This window comes from Ochotona princeps, chromosome 16 (genome assembly GCF_030435755.1).
Source record: "Ochotona princeps isolate mOchPri1 chromosome 16, mOchPri1.hap1, whole genome shotgun sequence".
In the NCBI taxonomy this organism is placed as follows: Eukaryota; Metazoa; Chordata; class Mammalia; order Lagomorpha; family Ochotonidae; genus Ochotona; species Ochotona princeps.
This window is the reverse complement of record NC_080847.1, coordinates 54,013,273-54,031,857: the sequence shown is the minus strand read 5'-3', so window position 1 is coordinate 54,031,857 and position 18,585 is coordinate 54,013,273. Positions and strand designations below refer to the sequence as shown.

At 61.7% G+C, this 18,585-nt stretch overlaps 2 protein-coding genes and 1 non-coding gene across 5 annotated transcripts; all 3 read right to left on the bottom strand.

Moving 5' to 3' along the window:
• Window positions 1-4,127: 4,127 nt before the first annotated feature.
• On the bottom strand, window positions 4,128-7,172 carry SELENOW (selenoprotein W). 2 transcript variants are annotated; one of them, XM_004599970.3, is made up of 6 exons: window positions 7,036-7,172; window positions 6,163-6,187; window positions 6,010-6,063; window positions 5,817-5,891; window positions 5,619-5,716; window positions 4,128-4,368 (listed from the first exon to the last, which is right to left on the bottom strand). In XM_004599970.3, exons 1-5 carry the CDS (start codon window positions 7,062-7,064, stop codon window positions 5,636-5,638), a joined length of 264 nt encoding a protein of 87 aa, XP_004600027.2. In that variant the 5' UTR covers window positions 7,065-7,172; the 3' UTR covers window positions 4,128-4,368; window positions 5,619-5,635. The 2 variants fall into 2 exon arrangements, with proteins under 2 accessions (XP_004600027.2, XP_058530255.1); XM_058674272.1 differs by lacking the exon at window positions 4,128-4,368 and adding an exon at window positions 4,386-4,415.
• A 5,742-nt stretch (window positions 7,173-12,914) lies between these two features.
• NOP53 (NOP53 ribosome biogenesis factor) lies at window positions 12,915-17,548 on the bottom strand. Of its 2 annotated transcripts, XM_058674093.1 has the most exons (13): window positions 17,295-17,548; window positions 16,772-16,836; window positions 16,277-16,373; window positions 15,863-16,062; window positions 15,553-15,623; window positions 15,177-15,272; window positions 14,505-14,609; window positions 14,231-14,413; window positions 13,972-14,147; window positions 13,797-13,863; window positions 13,279-13,355; window positions 13,114-13,170; window positions 12,915-12,969 (listed from the first exon to the last, which is right to left on the bottom strand). In XM_058674093.1, the coding sequence occupies exons 1-13, from the start codon at window positions 17,513-17,515 to the stop codon at window positions 12,963-12,965; spliced, it is 1,422 nt and encodes a 473-aa protein (XP_058530076.1). In that variant the 5' UTR covers window positions 17,516-17,548; the 3' UTR covers window positions 12,915-12,962. The 2 variants fall into 2 exon arrangements, with proteins under 2 accessions (XP_058530076.1, XP_058530077.1); XM_058674094.1 differs by lacking the exon at window positions 12,915-12,969 and having other exon boundaries at window positions 13,110-13,170.
• Window positions 13,648-13,757, bottom strand: LOC118757725 (small nucleolar RNA SNORD23). Its single transcript, XR_004995338.1, has one exon. It is a non-coding gene; the product is annotated as a small nucleolar RNA SNORD23 (small nucleolar RNA).
• Window positions 17,549-18,585: the final 1,037 nt, after the last annotated feature.

Sequence of the window (18,585 nt, the reverse complement as noted above, 5' to 3'; positions counted from 1 at the left end):
CCACATCCCTTCTCTTCCCCTTCCTGCACCTCAGCCTTCTCCCGCTCTATTTCTATGAGGGAGACTCCTCCAGGGTGGCACCCCGGGATCCGCTGTGTGACCTGGGGCAAGCCACGCCACCTCGCTGAGCCTCGGCAGCCACAGGTGAGCAGTCGGGACTGGACAGGAGGAGAGTCACATGCAGGGACCTGCAGAGAGAACGGCCTGACAAACAGGAGCATCTCAGCACTACCGCTCCCAGGCGGCCAGGCAGGTGTCCTTGACGACGGGATACCTAAGGCACAACACCTGTGCAGGGAGCGACGCCACCCCTCTGCGGTCTCCTCTCCCATCCCCAGACCCTGTGTGCTTGACAGAAAAGCAACAGTAGAGGAGATCCTGGTCAGTGTCCCTGGAAACTGTTACGATCATGGGAAACCGAGGAAGGTCCAAGACACAGCTGGGAGGAGCCCCAGCAGAGAAGTTAGCCAAGTGTGACCCAGAGCAGAAGAACACAAAACTGATAATGAGAACAGCGTGGGTCCGTGAGCTCTGCGGTCTGCAATAGCATGGCACACAGCACGGGGCGTGGCCCAGGTGCTCCCCGAGGCCCGCAGCGGCTGCGCCGTCCCCTCAGTCCCTCGTAAGCCCAATGTCGCCCCTTACGAATAAAGTCTGCTCAAGGACCAGCGCAACAGCCTCATGGCAAAGTTCTCACCTTGCACGCACCAGGTTCCCATATGGGCGCGGGTTTTAATTCCAGCAGCTCCACTTCCCATCCAGCTCCCTGCTTGTGGCCTGGGAAAGCAGTCGAGGACGGCCCAAAGCCTTGGGCCCCTGCACCTGTGTGGGAGACCTGGAAAAACCACCTGGCTCCTGGCTCCTGGCTTCGGATTGGCTCAGCTCCGGCTGCTGTAGCCACTTGGGGAGTGAATCATCGGACGGAAGATCTTCCTCTCTGTCTCTCCTCCTCTCTATATATCTGACTTTGTAATAAAAATAAATAAATAAATCATAAAGAAAAATAAAGTCTGCTTAAGATGCTGGCTGCAGTGAGGTCTCTTGCTATGTCCAGTGCCCTGGGCTTATTTCTGCATGTGAAAACACACAAGCAGAACACGGTAGAGAATTTCCGCTCACGTCCCCCTGCAAAAATAGCAATACAGGTGTCCAACAGGGTGCTGGACAGCAGGTGAAGTCTCTGACCGATGACCAAGTGTCCAGATGGCGCCTGACTTCAGCCGGCTGCCCACAGGGCTGGCGCTCGGCTGCCCCCGTGTGGCCACTCACAGCACCTACTGCCCTGCGCTGGTCCCATGGGCAGCAAATGCTCCAATGTTCCCTGGGCCGGGCTGGGAGAGAATCAGGTCCCGGGACAGAGGGTTAGGGCACCACACCGCTTGGGGATCACGGGAGCCCCCGCTGCCCCTCCAGACGACCCCCGCTGAGGGTCAGACACCCACCGAGGAACCCAGGGCAGACAAGGGCTCACATGCAGCCTGTCCAGATTTCTGACCCCAAAGGCCAATGTCTTCAAAAGAGAATCCGCACTCTTTTTTTCCCTTTATTTTTTTAATGGGAAAGTCAGATTTGTAGAGAGAAGGAGAGACAGAGAGAAACAACCTTCATTTGCTGGTTCACTCCCCAAATGGCTGCATTAACTGGAGCTGAGCCAATCTGAAACCAGGAGCCAAGGCCACTTCTTCCTGGTCTCCCTTGTGAGTGCAGGGTCCTCAAGGCTCTGGGCCGTCCTCCACTGCTTTCCCAGGCCACAGGCACGGAGAGGGAAGGGAAGTGGAGCAGCCAGGACACAAAGATCTATTAAGATAGATAAATAAAACCAGAAATGGAGAGGGACCCAAGACCCACCTTCCTTTCTTCCAGCTTTGGAGCCAGCACTGATGCCTGAGGTGGCAGCGGCCTATTGCTAGGATGAGGTCAAACCCAGGCCTGAGGGCCCAGCGCGGCAGCCAGGCGGCTAAAGTCCTTGCTTTGCACGCACCGGGATCCCATATGGGCGCTGGTTCTAATCCCAACGGCCCCACTTCCCATCCAGCTCCCTGCTTGTGGCCTGGGAAAGCAGTCGAGGACGGCCCAAAGCCTTGAGACCCTGTATCCGCCTGAGAGACCCAGAAGAGTTCCTGGCTCCTGGCTTCGGATTGGCTCAGCTCTGGCTGTTGTGACCACGGGAATGCCTCATCGGACGGAAGATCTTCCTCTCTGTCTCTCCTCCTCTCTGTATATCTGCCTCTCCAATAAAAATAAATAATTCTTAAAAAAAAAAAAAAAAAAGAGCCCATGACAATCCAACACCACTAAAGACCCTTGTGTCATGTGGTGTGGCCACCCCAGGGCAGGCGGACACCGTCCAGACCCCAAAGCATGAGGCTGACTGGCCGGCGGGATCACGGGCGTTCTGGCTGCTCTGTGATCTGGCTCTCCCTGGCTTTGAACTTATCTTTTTAAAGATTAACTGATGGGGCCAGCACAGTGGCTTAGCAGCTAAAGTCCTCGCCTTGAACGTGCCAGCATCCCATATGGGCACCGGTTCTAATCCCAGCTGCTCCACTTCCCATCCAGCTCCCTGCTTGTGGCCTGGGAAAGCAGTTGAAGACGGTCCAAAGCCTTGGGACCCTGCATCTGCACGGGAGACCTGGAGAAGTTTCCTGGCTCCTGGCTTCAGATCAACACAGCACTGGCCGTTGTGGCCACTTGGGGAGTGAATCATTGGACAGAAGATCTTCCTCTCTGTCTCTCCTCCTCTCTGTACATCTGACTTTGCAATAAAAATAAATAAATCTTTTTTTAAAAGATTGACTTATTTGAAAGGCACAGTTACACAGATCCCCTGCCTGGTTCACTTCCCCAGATGGCTGCAATGGCTGGAGCCAGGTAGGTGAAGCCAGGAGTCAGGAGCCTCCTCCAGGCCTCCCAGGTGGATGCAAGGGCCCACACTCTTGGGCCCACGTCCTGCTGCTTTCCCAGGCGTATCAGCAAGGAGCTGGATTGGAGGTGGAGCAGCCCACTCGGACTGGGATGAGTGTCCACCTGAGATGCCGGGGCACACGCTGCGGCTGACCTGCTGCGCCACACTCTGGGCCCGTTGGCATAGGACTCCGAGCCGGGGGCGGGCATGGTGGCATCACGGGTTAAGCAGCCATCTGCGTCAAGTAATAAAACACACTGTATTTGTACGACCTGGCTGGTCACATCTCCAGCCCCTGCGCCAGTTATGCGTTTCAACGCAGTTCAGAGAGCAGAAGTGCAGGGTCACAGGGCAGGGGACTTGGCGTGGGTGGGAGGAGACTCACTGAGCCCTGAACACAACCTTCCATGCTGACCCTGCGGCACCTGTTCCAAACGGCTCCCGTCACACTGGGCACACCAGCAGCCACCACAGAAGCTCCTGGTGGCGTCCTGAGACCAGAACCTGGGCTGCCTAAACATTCCTGAGTCTGGGACTAGTTCTATATTTATGATGCTGCACTGCAAATACGTGAACACGCAGGCGGTGGACTCCACCAGACACCACCTGCCACACCTGCCACATGATAATGGCAGCTCAGGGTGGTGCCCTGCAGAGGGAGGACCACCGAGGACGTGGGCAGGAGGCGGCCACCTGCAGCCCAGAGGACTCCCACCTGCACCCCAACCTTGGGACTGTGTGGCCTCCCACCTGCTGAGGCGACACCCTGCTACTTCGCAGCCCTGTGTGCCTGCCACTGGTACAGACGGCCCCAGCAGACTACCACCCGTGCCGGTGAGTCCAGGGCCAGGCAGCCTCCATCTTGCTGCACCTCACATCCCTGGAGCAGGACTTGTGATATAGCGGATGTGGCTTGGGGCACCCCCATGCTGCTGCAGAGCAGTGGTAGGGGTTCTGGCTACTCTGCTCCCATCCGGCTCCTTGCCATCCATGGGGCGGATCTAGCTGGGGCTCCTGGGGCTTCAGCCTGGCCCAGCCCGGCTGCCGTGGGCATGCTGGGGGGAGGCAGGGACAGTGAGCCAGGGGAAGGGAGATGTCTGCCCTTCAATCTTCTATCGCGGTTGCACCCGTCCTCCTGGGCAGTGTTAGAGCTGTTGCGGGACACGGGGCCACACACAGAGGCTTCTGTTCATCCAATGTTTATTGGCTTGGGAATCGTCGCAACCAGCGCTACAACCTTAGACTTGTCCTTCCCACCCCTTCTCTGCTGATCTCCCTCTGGGAGGGAAGCTGGAGGCAGATGGAAAACAGGGGTGAGGGGAGAGGGGCAGGGCCCAGGGGCGTCCACCTGCGCCCCACACGGCGGCCGCAGGAACTTCAGGGAAAGACCAGGCGTCCCGTAGACATTTCGGTTCTTCCCATCATGAAACAGCGGCCGAGGGGGGCCAGTCGAGGTCCCTGGACTGCGGAGAGAGAAACGGGCCGAGGGGGGCCAGTCAAGGTCCCTGGACTGCGGAGAGAGAAACGGGCCGAGGGGGGCCAGTCGAGGTCCCTGGACTGCGGAGAGAGAAAGGGGCCGAGGGGGTCCATGTGTGCAAGGACAAGGTCAAGCTGGGGGTCAGGCAGGCCAGAGGTCAGCTGCGACACACGACACACAACGGACAGCAGCTGGTATCCGTGTGCGGGTGTGGCTAAAGCCGGCTCCGAGTGCTGGGCGGATGTCTGGGGCTGCTGGCCACCATGCCCACGCGTGCCCACCTGGCCCTCCGCACCGTGCACAGGAGCCCTTCTGCCCTGGGAGAGTCTCACGGGGCCTTGGGCCACATCTCTGTGACCAAGCCCTGGGTAAAAGTCCCACTTTGGTCAATGCTGGATGACCCTCACACCAGGCGAACGCAGGGTGAAGGGTGCAGGGCTGCCACGCTGACCACTGACAAGGGACGGGGTGGGTGTGACAATGCCCTGCCCTGGCCTGGCCACCTCAGGCACACATCCCAGAAGTTACCCAGTTCCTGAATTATGTATTCATTGTTTCCTTTACTTAGGGGGACACATTTCTTTTTTGAGGAACGCTCAGACGTGCCTGGCCAGATCCACAGTAAGCGCGGATGAGGCAGGCTGGGCCGGGCCAGACAGAGCGGAGCGGGGCCGGGCCAGGCAGAGCGGGGCAGGGACAGGCAGAACAGGCCGGCCTGCAAGGCCTGCACAGCCAGCAGCCCCAGCTCTCCCTCCTCTGCAGCGCCCTGGGTCATAACCCAGCAACCGGCTCAGCGCCAGATCTCAGCAATCCCAGCACGGAGGTGCTGCTGGTTCCAGCCTGTCCCCGGGCTGGACCGGGCTGGGAATCCACAGGGTCCTGGGGCAGCTGAGCCAGTTCTGGGGTTGCTTTGGGGGCAGGTGGTCAGTTCCAGAGTGAAGCCCTATTTCTAGAATATTCCTGAACTGCCCGTGGGGTCTAACGTGGTGGAGTGGGGGTGAGTTCTAGAATGTTCTTGGGTTCTGAGGGAAGTGCCAGGAGTGGGAATTCTGTCGCTAACACAGGAGGTGGGGAGCAGTCTCCGGACTGATGGCTGCACAGGGGCTGGGATGGGGTTTCCGGCCAGGACCACAAGCTCCCAGAGTCCCAGGGGCAGAGTGCTGGGTTTCTAGCACGTCCTGCTGCCCCGCAGGCTCTGGGCCACCCCTGGGATGTGGAGGTGGGAGGGGGCCTCACCTCTGCCCTCAGGGCCTTCAGCCCTGCGCCAGGGCGGCTTTGATGGCAGCCACCAGCTTCAGAAACTTGCTCTCCGTGTCCACGTAGCCATCACCGCTCTGCGGAGGAAGGGGGCTGGGTCAGCTGGGGTCCCAGTGCCAGCCCCACACCGCAGGGGTGGAGGTGGGCATGGCTAGCATGGGCGGGAAGCAGCCTTACCTTCTTGGAGTGGACCAACTTTCCGGCTACCATCACTTCAAAGAATCCGGTGACCTGGGGAGTCCCCTCGCCACGCTGCGGAGTGAAGGGGAGATTGAGGACCCCCAGGGGAAGGAGATGGTGGGGGGCTGGGGCGCACAGCTGACCCATCCTCCCTCCTACGCCTGCAGCCCCTCCTGGTCCCCAGACTCACGATGTCCAGGCATCCTGGGAACTCATCTTCCAACCTCTTCTTGAGCTGAAGATACTGAAGGTGGGGTGAGAGGTCACGACCTGGACAAGGTCACCACCCAGGGTGCCAAGGCCAAGGCTGTGGCCGCCCTAGCCCCCACCCCCACCTGCTCACCTTGGGCTTGTAGCCTCAAGCACCACTGGGGGAGTCCAGGAGAGGGTACGGGTGATGGGAGAGGAGGGACCCCAGCCAGGCAGAGGGCGGGCACAGGCCGGAGAAAGGGAGAAGCGGGGTTAGGAACGAGGTAGCACTCCCCGCCCCCCACTTCCAGGAGGAAATTCAAACTCCCCCCTCCCGTATCCCTCACCTGCCAGAGCCATTTAGGCATTGGGGATGGTGGGGCCCACCAGTGCACAGTGCCCCCCACCTTGGTCCAGGGGAGCATCCCCGGCCACCCTGGTCCCAGCTGTCCCTGGTTTGCACCTGACTGGCCAGTGCCCCACTCCGGCCAGACACTTAACGGGGGCGGGAAATCCACTGAATCGCCGTTTTTTAAGCACCTACTGCATACCAGCACAGTGCTAGGAGCCAGGCGAATGAACAAAGGGCGAGGGCCCCTAACTTCCCTTCTCTTTCGGGGCCTCAGGAATTGGGGGGACGCTGTAACTGGTAAGGCCACCCCTTCCCTTACGCCATACGGGGAAACTGAGACCAGGAGAGGCGTGGGGCTAGCGGCCATGGGCCTCCATCACACCCCTCAGGCTTGCAAGGCCCCCATTCAAAGCTCTGCCAAACGCAGGAACTTTCTGGAACATGAGCGACTCCAGGCGCCCCACCCAGTGGCCGCTCAGCGTATACACTGGCGGAAGGGGAAACGAGGGCGAAAAGGGGCCGAGGTTCCCCCTCCTGCTCCAGGATGAGGCTCCCGACAGCGCCTGTGTGGACGGCCCCGGGCCCGGCGGCCAGGGAGGACCCGTTCCCTGTGCGTGCGTCCCACCTGGCCACCAGACCCCCGGCTCCGTCGGCGCGCAGGGCGCCCATGCTTACCAATACACGACTCTCACGGAGAGGGCCATGGCCGGGGATCGCAGCGTCGGCCGCGGAGCTGGCGCAGAGCACGAGCGAGCGGCAGTGGACGCGGGGAGCGCGGGGTGTGCGGGAGCCGAAGCGGAGTGCACCCCGGACGCACCAGGCCGCGCGTCCACCGTCCCCGGCGCGAACCAACGCCGCCGGAGGGGACAGCGAAAGGCCGAGGGGGACCCGACCGCGAGACGAGCACCCCGCAAGCCGCCACCTCCAGGCTCCCACGCAGTCACCCTTCCTGTAGCCCGTGATGGACCAGAGGGCATCCCAATAGAGGGGGTCCCGGGAGAGCCTTCTGCGCGGCCCCACCCAGATCCCCCTCTGAGGGAATGGTACAGCCCGAAGGGGATGAGGTGCACGGAGGGAGACGGCCCCGAGGGCCAGTCCACCTACGGGTCCCGGATGTCGCCTCCATGCAGGCCCCCTTTGCGCCCCGCACTGCAAAGGCGCTCAGGGGGGATCCTGGAACCTCAGTTACCCGGCCTGGAAAATGGATGTCATGACGTGTACCCTGGCCCGCACCTGCAGCCCCCGGGTCCTCGGGGAGGTGACGAGAACATGGCCACGGGGACTGACGTGCCCTCCCACCGGGGACAGCAAGCTCCCGCTCCTGGCTTTGGCCTGGTTTGGGGCCAGGCTGTTGTGGGCATCGAGGGAGGGAAGACGTCTTCCCCAGTGTGGATTCCCGGGACCCGTTTGCTACACTGGCTCCTGCAGGGGACACCTCCGCATGCAGGCTCGTTTGGTGCGTGGGCAGCCCCAGGACGCACTGCCCGAGGCTGGGGAAGCAGCTCAGCCCGCTGCTTGGCGGGGCAGGCTTGGAGCCCAGCGCTTGGCTTGGAGCCTCCATGAGGCATGGCCCGGTGCCTCCAACACCTGATTTAGGTGCCCACCTGTCCTATAGCAGTGCCTCCTTGTGACTTACTCTGCGTGTCCCTGGATTAAGGCCTTGGGGCATCTTGGCCACCACCACGTCTCTTTCCTCTCCTTGTTTTGAAGAGTGATTTTTCTCATTTATTTGAACTCAGAATTACAGAGGGAGACATCTTCCACTTGCTGCTTCATTCCCCACATGGCCGCTCGACCAGGGTTGGGCCAGGCTAAAGGCGGGAGCTTCGTCCAGGTCTCCCACGTGAGTGCAGGTGCTCAAGCATTGGGCCACCCTTACTGCTTCCCCAGGAATATTAGCAGGGAACCCAAATCAGGACTCAAATCAGTGCCCATACAGATGCCAGCTTTACCTTGCCACGGCGCCATCCCTCAAGTCATCGTCTTTTTTTTTTTTAGATTTAGTTCTTTCTATTGGAAAGGCAGGTCAGATTTACAGAGGTTCACTCCCCAAATGGCCACAAAGGCTGGGACTGAACTGACCCAAAACCGGCAGCCAGGAGCCTGTCTCCCAGGCAGGTGCAGGGTCCCAAGGTTTTGGGCCGTCCTTCACTGCTTTGCCAGGTCACAGGCAGGGAGCTGGATGGAAATGGAGCAGCTGGAACATGAACCGGTGCCCATATGGGATGCTGGCACTTCTAAGGCAAGGATTTAGCCACTGAGCCATTGCACTGGGCACCCAGGTCTGCTTTGATAGTCGTTTATTCTGCTGTATTCCAGCCAAGCTGTAGGGGCCCAGCTGAACAGTAGGTCCACACTAGAACTGACAGGGAAAAAAAAACACTAATAATAAAACCCAGACCACGGCGCAGGTTCTGCTGTGTTCCAGCCTCAGTGAGAAAATCCGCTAGGAACCATCCTATGGAATCAAGTTCTGTCCCACAGCAGGGGGAGAGATGGGGTCGTTTGCAGAAGTGAGATATAAAAGATGTTCAAACTGCAAATCCTCTCAGCCCTACAACCTCATGGCCACCAGGGGTCACTAGCGCGCCTCGCCCACCACCTGCCCCTAGCTTGGCCAGGCACACACGGGGCAGCCACTCTCATGCAGGGTTTTTCTGTTTCTTTTTATGATTATTTTTATTTGAAGGATTTTTACAGAGGTAAGGAGAGCCCGAGAGAGAGAGTTTCTACTCACTGGTTCACTCCCCAGATGGCTGCAGAGGCCAGAGCTGGGCTCATGCCAAAGCCAGGAACCAGGAGCTTCTTCTGGGTCTCCCACGTGGATTCTGGGGCCGAAGCACATGAGCCATCTTCCGCTGCTTTCCCAGGCCGTAAGCAGGGAGCTGGGTGGGAAATGATGTGGCCAGGACTTGAACCTGTTCCCATGTGGGATGCCAGTGCTGGATTAGCCTAGTGAGGCACTGTGCCCGCCCCACTCCCACATATTTTATAAAAATCGAGGCAGGGCTGGGCATAGTGGCTCAGTGCCTAAATCCTTGCCTTGCAAGCACAGGGATCCCATATGGGCGTCAGTTCATTTCCCCGCTACTCCACTTCCCACCCTGCTTGTGGCCTGAGAAAGCAGTCTAGGATGGCCAAAGCCTTGGGACTCTGCACCCATGTGGGAGACCTGGAGGAAGCTCCTGGCTCCTGGCTCCAGGACAGCTCAGGCAGGTCCAGCCACTGCAGCCACTTGGGGAGTAAACCAGCAGATGGAAGAACTGTCTCTCCTTCTCTTTGTAAATCTACCTTTCCAAAATAAATAAATAAATAAAATCTTCAAACACAGAACCTCAGGCTCGCTCTCCCACCCCAATGACTTTCTGACCCATCCCCTCACCCCAGCACACAGTAGGACACGCACCCTGAGACTTTCTGTCCTCTTCCCTGCTCTGAGCCTAGCAGGGAAGCAGCGAGTCCCTCACACACTCTCTCTCTCTCTCTCTCTCACACACACACACACACACACACACACACACACACACACACACGAGGGCACTCCATACATCGTCAGCACATAAGCCCACCCAGCAGGTTCAGCATCTTCCCATTGAATCAATGGATGTGGGAACATCAACCATCCTCCCTGGACTGTCTGAAGTTCACATTTATCTGAACTGAGCAAAAGCCCCCTGCGGGACAGGAAAGCCAATGGATCCATTTGTTCTCACCATGAGGTCTTATCTTCCTGTCCCGAGATAAGCTTATCTCTCAGGGCTGCAGATTCCAGGCGGGGAAAGGGGTGGATTGCACTTCCTGTCCTAGAGGAGCCCTTGGCTGTTAAGCCCATTGCATTCTTAAATGCCAGATTTCTGATTGTTGAAATCTGGCCTATAGATGCTTTTCCTTGGCGGATGGGAGAATTCTCCAGACGGCCGCTGAGTTCCTGCCAGGCCTCAGGTCTGCAGGAAGCACGCCGCCCCAAGGCTGCAAGAGTCTGGCATGGCTTGGTCCAGCGACTGGAGCACCCAGAGGAAGCATGTGTGGGTGCAGGCTACAGAGGACTAAGTACCCCCAGGAGTCTGGGAGCTTTGAGGGGGACCCCGACACACATCTACCAACAGCCCCCACAGTAAGGCTGTCCTGGCCAGCCAGGCTTTTGCTTGTCCAACACAGTGAGGAGTAGAACCCTGCAGTGGGTTCTTCCCAGATCAAGACACCAGTCACTCCAGTGCCTGGGGAGTTCTTGCCTGCAGGGGCCCAGGTCACCGCCCCCTGGGTCTGTGTTGACACAGATCCGTTTGTGAGTGGACCCCACAGCGTGATGGCTTCTGGACCCTTGCTCCACCCTGTGTCCGTGACGGATGTGAGAATGGGCAAGTGCTGGAAGAACAGGCGGATAGATGGAGGGATGTGTGGATTTGGCAATGAGTGGGTGGACAGGTGGAGGATGGGCAGGTGGGTGACACACTGGGGAGGGCCCTCAAGCACTGTGCCTTCTGCCCTCCTGCACCTTGTGGCTGTGGGGGAGGCTGGCTGCCTTGCTGAGGACTGAGACCGGCCCCGCCTGGCTACTGCAGCCTCTGGGGAGCGAAGCAGGCAGGCCCTCTCTGCAGCACACCCTATCAACTAAGCAAGACCTTGAGGTAAATAAAGCCCCACCACTTGCGACACCATTGTGGGGCGAGGCTCGGCACACTCGAGACCCTCAGCACACACACACCAATCACCAGGCATCCACCTTAGGGTGCCTCGGCCCCTCCCAGAAGCCACAGCTATCACCATAACCAGATGGCACCCCGATGCTGGTGGTCCTCCCTGGCCCTTCTGAACCCCTCCCAGCAGGGAACGCTCGCCCCTCCTGCCAGGCTGGGCACACCCATCACCCCCTCCAATGCAGAGGCTGAGGTTCAGTCAGCCAACGCCAGACAGCAAGCTCGGGGCCTCGTCAGGAGGCCTCCGGGGAGCCCAGGCCCCGGGATTCTATTGGCTATTGGAAGCCTGAGTGTCCCCTCTCGGACTGCGTCACCGCTGGGGATCCCCCGACGACCCCAGCCTGCTGGGTGCACACACACTACCCTGGAATGACAAGTGAGAGTCCAGGGCCCGAAGGGAGTCCTGTGGAAGACACGGGAGACAGAAGAGCCAGGCCACCGCCAGATCCTGACTTTATTCCTATGTACTTGAAAGGCAGAAGGCACACACAGAGAGCTCCTCCCCACGGGCTCACTCCCAAGGTGGGGCCAGGACTGGGGCTGGGACTTGCGTGTGGGTGGCGGGCACCCCAGTGCTCACGCCATCACCTGCCACCTCCCAGCAGGCAGTCATGAGCAGGAAGCACAGCACAGCAAGAAGCCTGGGCCGGTCCCTCAGGCTCAGGGCCTGCAGACTGGGGATCCCTAGAGATGGCTTGCCAGGCCAGCCCCAACTGCTGTGGGCATCTGAGTGACTGTCGCTCCTGGGAACAGCATCCACTCGTCCTGTTGTCCTCTGCAGAGCAGCCCCTCAGCAGCCAGCTCCGCCAGGGTCTTGAATTGCTCAGTGCAATCACAGCTGCATGGGGCGGGCTAACGGAGCTGCGGCTTCCGGGAGGCGGCTCCCAGCACATCCTGTTTGCTCCGTCCGCAGGCTTGCCCGCGTGCGGCCCCAGCCCGTTCCGAGCCCAGCACCACTTCCTCCCATTCTCCCCCGAGCGGCCTCTGCTTTGTGCTCACCCTCGTCTTCCTGGCCGCTTCCTTCAGCCGTATTCCCAGGAGTGAGATCAGCGGTGGGAAGGGCAGCGCCCCCACACACGTCAGGATTCCAGCTGCCCACGCATCCCCTGCCCCAAGCACGCATGTGCAGGCTCAGCCACCCTGACCTGCCCGGCTGCCCAGCAGCTGCAAACTGGACCAGAAGTAGGACCACAACTCAAGCCAGGCGCCTGGGATCCGCCACCACCCACATGCCTGCCGCAGCTCCGGCCTGACCTCGGGATGCTGGCTGTGGTCCCCAGCCCGACCTCGGGATGCTGGCTGTGGTCCCCGGCCAGAGCTGCCCGGTGCTGCTCTGCTGTGGGGTGCCTACCCAGGGCCTGCCCTCTGCCAGCCTCCACCTGATCACTAGTCCCAGGCCTTGCAGAGTGTGGGCACCTGAAGCTCTTGACAATCTGGGGAACCCCTGCTACTGGTGAAGTTAGCACCCCAGGGAGATCCAGCCTTTGACCTGACAATGTGGAAACTTTTGGAACACTAACAGAGTGCTAGCCCCCTGCACCCTGTGCCCACGCGCAGCCTAAGCCAAGCTGTCACCCGCTCCCCCCCCACCCGACTCTGATGCAACTCCAGGCCTGACTGCCCCTGCTGCCAGCGCCTCGACAGGCCCAGAGCACACACAGGGCCACCACATGCCATGGAAGAGCTGCCTTGACCGCCTCAGGAGGCAGCGGCGCCCACTCCCCCCGTGTCTCTCGGCCAGCTTCACTTCAGGCCTGTGGGGGCGGGGACAGAGCCGCTCAATGTCCCATGCTGTGACGGGGGACCCAGGGAAATGCTGTGCCCGCGGGAGGGTCAAGCCAGGCGCAGAACCCAAGCTGCTGTCACAGGCACTTTATTGGAGAAGGCGGCCCGCCACGGGCTCAGCTACAACCTGCGGATGGACAGCAGGACTGAGGGGCGCCTGCATGGGGCTCACCTGTCCCCACCCCGCCATCTGGCTTCCTCCATTCTGGGGGTTCTGGCCGCCCTCCTCCTCCCACTGCCCCTGCCTGGCCAGCACCCCCACGCCACTCACTGGATCTCGCGGAACGCTCGCTTCTCCACCAGCTTCACTTTGTACTTGCGTTTGAACCTGGAAGGGGACATGGTGGTCAGCATGGCCCCGCCAGCTGGGCGCCCTGCCCCACGCTGCCCCACGCCGCCCCCATGCCGCCCCACGCCGCGCCTGCCCGGCCCTCACTTGGCTCTCTCCCGCGGCTCGATCATGTTCCTCCTCTGGAAGCTCTTGAACCGGTCGCGGAGGATGTTGCCCTCGGGCTGTGGGACACATGTGGGCCTCAGCAGGGCACAGGGGCAGCCCCCATCTCCGCCAGGCTCCCCTGGCCTCAGCTCAAGGGGAGGACTAAGGGGCCTGCTGGCCCAGAGGCTGGCCCAGAGGGCGCGGGAGACGGGGAGTGGTAGGGTCTGCTTGGAGCCTTACGAAAACCCCCCGGGGACTGGAGAAGAGACGGGTGCTGGGAAAAGCAGGGACCGATGGGAACGGTCTCCCAGGCCTGACTGTAGGAAGGGCCCAGGAAGCAGGGAGCTCAGGCATCCCCCCAGGACCCTGTGCCCTCAGCCCCCGGACACTGGCCCACCTGGCCCAGTCCGGGGCAGCCAAGGTGTCACCCACAGCCCCGGGGGGCACACGGGGAGCAAGGATGGTGTCATCACAGGGCACAGGGTCCTGCCCCCCACCCCACCCTGCCCCGCCCGCACCTTCAGGGTCCGCAGCGAGTCAGACAGCTCCGAGCTGAGCTGCACATCAATCTCGGGGGGCTGGTACCTGTGGGATGGTGTGGAGTCAGGGGTCAGCCCTGCGAAAGCCCGGGCTGCGGGGTGGTATTTCCCAGAAGGGGCTCCCTGCACCCACGGGACCCCGCCCAGGCCTCACTTGAGCCGCCCCAGCCTGCGGGGCTTGTCCGCCTCTGCCAGCCGCTGCACCCTCCGCTGCTCACGCCGCCGTGCCAGCTCCGCCAGCCGCCGTGCCACCTGGGCCTTGATCCCACGCAGCCGAAAGAGCTCCTGGTGCCGCAGGCGAGCAGCCCGCAGCATGGCCTGCTGTGCCCTCTGGGGGCAGGATGGGCAGCCACCATGAGTGCTGGCTGCCCTGGGGTTCCCTCCCCGCCTCCCAACCCCGAGCCAGGCCTCACCAGCGCACGCGCCACCTTCTCCCGCCGCCGCTGCTGCTCCGTCTTCCTCTCGCCAGTGGCGAGGCGGGCAGGGGCAGACAAGCCCTCAGCGGCCCCAGACTCAGGGTCCTCACCACAGCCAGGCTCCCCCTCCTCATCCGACTCCTCCAGGAGCCCCTCGCACATCTCCCGGAACACCGACTCCTGTGGGGGTATCAGCATGTGCAGGCCTAGGTCAGGGCTGAAGCCCAAGGGCCAAGCAAGGATGGGTGTGCGTGGGCAGCAGCGGGCTCACCTGCGTGGCGGCCTGCTCCGCCGTGGGCAGGGCCAGCTGCCGCTCCAGCTTCTCCGCCTCCTTCTGCCGCTGCAGCTCCACCTCGTGGGCGGCCAGGAGCAGCCTCTGCAAACAGCGGGGTGAGGGAGGTTCCGAGCCGGCTGCGCCCCATCCCCAGCCCCAGGGTGCCCCAAGCCCATCCTGCCCGCGCCTGGAGGTGGGGCTGCTGCTACACTAGCTGGCTTTTTTACCACCAGGGGACCAGGACATCCTTCCAGGTTGTCAGGGACAGCAGGGTGCCATAAACACAGTCACCCCAAGCCACAGAGGTGCTCCCTGGGAAGGGCACAGGCTGGGTGATAAACCAGAGCCCACAGGGCAGCCCAAGCCATGCTCAGTGGACCGGCCCCACAGCCCCCCAGGTCACAGACAGGCCAGGCTGCTTCCTACACAGGCACCACGAACCTGACAGGGAACTCTGCCTTGGTCCCAGTCACTGAGATGATAAGGCCACGACAGTGACTCAGAAGGGGGGGCTCCCAGACGCCAGGGTTGCCCTCCCACCCCAGGGTAGCAAGCTGAGAGGAGCTTTCTCCACTCCAGCCCTCTGCACACGCAGCCAGCCAACCCTTCTGACAACATCTGTGTCCCCCATAGGAGTGCAAGCTCTAGGCCAGCCAGGGGTGTGGATACCTGGTGGTCTTCGAAGGTGGGGTTGTAGGAGGCTCCTGCAGCTGTCACCTCCACGGCAGGTGCCTGGGAAGGCTTGATATGCAGATGCGACGGACGCTAGGGAGACAAAGCCAACAGGTGATCTGGGCTAGGTCTCCAGGTGTGCACCCCCGTGGCCACGCCCAGAGATAGGGCCTTCAGAAGGGGGGTACCCAAGGACCCTCAGAACCCAAAGGTTTGGGGCTGGCAGCCCAAGAGATCCCTGGGGAAATCCAGATTCCACAGCCACAGGGCTCACACGCCACCTCCCCAGAAGCGGCAGACAGGCTAGGTGCCATCCTGGGATGGGGTCCCTGGCGTGGCAGACCTTGCCCCCAGGGTGCCCTCCCACACTCACCTTCACGCCTTTCTTCTTGGTCTGTTCCAGAAAAAACTCATCCTGGCCAGCCAGGGGCCTGTCCAGGGGGTCTGTGGGGACAGCGAGGCTTTCTTGAGTGGCCCACGACGGGGCTGCGGCCCCAGGACTCCTGCTACAGTGACCACACAGGCTCAACAGCGGGGACGCCCTAGGCTGGGGCAGGAGACGGGACACCAATGGGCAGCAGCCCTGGACCATCACCCAGGACAATCCCTCCCACATGGGCTCTGGTGTGGTGTGCCACCTGCACCAGTGGGGCCAGTGTCTGTCAGTGGTGTGAGACACTCACTGTCGGGGGCCCAGAGGTCATAGAAGGGCCGCTCCGCGGCCTGCTGAGGCCCCGGCTGGGCCTTGGGTGCAGGAGGGCGGCGGAGGCGGGCTTGGGCCTTCCGAGCCTCCCGTGGCAGCTCGCCTCGCGCCGCTAGCTTCTCCAACAGCTCCTCCCTCCGCCTGAGCTTCTTGGCGTTGGGGACCTGGTGGGCGAGGACACTGGGTAGGGGGCAGGAGGGGAACAAGTGACCACCTGAGACACAGCCAGGCCTCCTTCTGAGACCCCCCCCCCGGCCCTAGGCGGCCCGCAGCATCACCAGGAGCCCACCCCTCCGGCCCCTCCCCCATCTGCTCTCCACAGCCCAGCTCTGGCTCCGGGCCCCCTGCGCAGCCCAGCAAGGCCTGTGGTGCCGGGATCTGGGGGGACACTCACTCTTTGGGGGCTGGGACCTTGGACGTGTTCTCCAGGACCAGATCGGCGCGCAGCGGCTTCTTGAGCAGCAGGGCCTTCCTCCTCTTCCTCTTCAGCTCTGGCAGAGGAGGGCAGACAAGGCTCAGGCCCAGCCGGGCGCCGGAGGCTCCCAGTCCCCACAGCTCTGCACGGCCACGGGGCGAGACGGCAGGCAACCCCAGGAAGAGGCTCGTGGACAGCACAGCAGGACCTCCTGCTCCTTCTCAGCCCAAGCCCAGCCTTGCAACCGCTCCCCCATCTTGGCTCATGCTGCCTTCTTTCCCCCCAAGTTAGTTCCTATCCGTGCAGCCCCCCAGCCCCCTCCACTCTCCCGCCCAGGGCGACAGGGCGGCCTCACTTTCAGTTTCTCAGACCACCTTTTAGCAGTCTCCACCCCACCCCCCGCCACACCACTGCCTGCTCCTGGAATTCAGGGTCACCGCCACAGCCCCCTCCTCGCCCCTCGCCCCGTCTCACCCTTTTCCTTGTAGCCAGTGTCCACGAAGAAGAGCTTGTCATCGGGCGCCTCGGACAACAAACCCCTGAGATGCAGACAAGAGCCACCGAGGTGCAGTGGGGTCAGCACCTTGCCGGGCCGGCCGCTGAGCCCCGCCTCGGCGCACAGGACCAAGATGCAGCGGACACAGGACACGCACTGATGCCCTCCACTCAAACACCTTCTGTCCCTGAGTACACCTGCCTTTATCCAAGCACCCCGCCTTGGCGGCAACAGGCACAGCCGGTGTCCCGCCCCCATGCACCTGCCCACCCACCCAGCCCCGAAAGCAACAGTCCCCACAACCTGCACACCTCTAAAAGCCCAGACCCCCATAACCTACCCGCCCACTCAGCCCGGGCATCCCTCAATTGCCCACCCAGTCCAAACGCCCCGACCCCACAACCTGCCCGCCCCACCCCAGATGCCCCGGCCCCGCAACCTGCCCGCCGACCCCAGATGCCCCGGCCCCGCAACCTGCCCGCCGACCCGGCCCCCACGCACCCGCTCGTGCGCTCCTGCAGCCGCACGTCCTCCAGGTACTGGTCGATCTCCAGCCCCAGCGGCTCTTCGGCCAACCGCCGCCAGCCCCGCTTCCTATTTCTCGGGCCTCGCCGCCGCCGCCTGAGCGCCGGGTCCACCGAGGTGGGCCGCAGCCCCAGGAAGCCGGAATCGCCATCACGTTTCCTGGCCTGGCCGCCCGCGCCGCCACTGCCCGCCGCCATCTTGGCAAAGGCCGACGTCAGGCTCGGGCGTCCGGAAGTCCGGTGTGGGACGCACTCGGGACAGCTCTCCCACCCGTCCCGTGACGCACTTCCGGTGCCGCCTCCTAGGCGGAGGAGTCGGGGAAGTGTCTCTTCCTCCGGCCTTTGTAACGGGATCCGCAGATTCCTAACGGGGCGGCCGCGGTGTGGCGTGTATAGGGGTGCTGTCGTAGGATTGGGGTCCTTTCCTCAAGCGCTTTCCCGTCCTCTCGAGGGCTTCGGCTGCTGATTATTTCGTTTTTTCTTTAATCTGTGCCCATCGCGATGGCTCAATGGCTAAATCCTCCACTTGCAAGCGCCGGGATCCCATATGGGCGCTGGTTCTAATCCCGGCTGCTCCGCTTCCCATCCAGCTCCCTGTTTATGGCCTGGGAAAGCAGTGGAGGACGGCCCCAAAGCCTTGGGACCCTGAACGCATGTGGGAGACCTGGAAGAAGCTCTTGGCTCCTGGCTTTGGATCAGCTCAGCTCCGGCCATTGTGGCCATTTGGGGAGTGAACCAGCAGTTGGAAGATCTGTCTTTCCTCTGTCTATAAATCTACATTTCCAATAAAAGCAAATCTTCAAATGTCTTTGTCTTGAAAGGGGGAAGTCAGAACCCTGAGTGATACATCCGGCCCGTGTTCCCTCCCCATCCTTAGGGAGTTGGAACTCTGAGACCTGGAGGAATGCTGCGGTTCAAGGCGCAGTGTCCCGGGCCCGGAGGCGTGGCCTAGCAGCTAAAGTCCTCGCCTTGAACGCCCCAGGATCCCATATGGGCGCCGGTTCCAATCCCGGCAGCTCCACTTCCCATCCAGCTCCCTGCTTGTGGCCTGGGAAAGCAGTCAAGGACGGCCCAAAGCTTTGGGACCCTGCACCCGCGTGGGAGACCTGGAAGAGGTTCCTGGTTCCCGGCTTCGGATCGGCGCAGCACCGGCTGCCGTGGCTCCCTTGGGGAGTGAATCATCGGATGGAAGATCTTCCTCTCTCTCTCTCCTCTCTGTATATCTGACTTTGTAATAAAAATAAAAATAAATCCTAAAAAAAAAAAAG

Coding starts and splice junctions, on each gene's coding strand:
- NOP53 (XM_058674093.1), bottom strand. CDS start 17,515: ATGGCGGCGGGCAGTGGCGGCGCGGGCGGCCAGGCCAGGAAACGTGAT. Junction 14,148..14,230: donor AGAAGGTGGCGCGTGCGCTG/GTGAGGCCTGGC, acceptor TCCTGCCCCCAG/AGGGCACAGCAGGCCATGCT. Junction 13,864..13,971: donor CGCAGGCTGGGGCGGCTCAA/GTGAGGCCTGGG, acceptor ACCATCCCACAG/GTACCAGCCCCCCGAGATTG.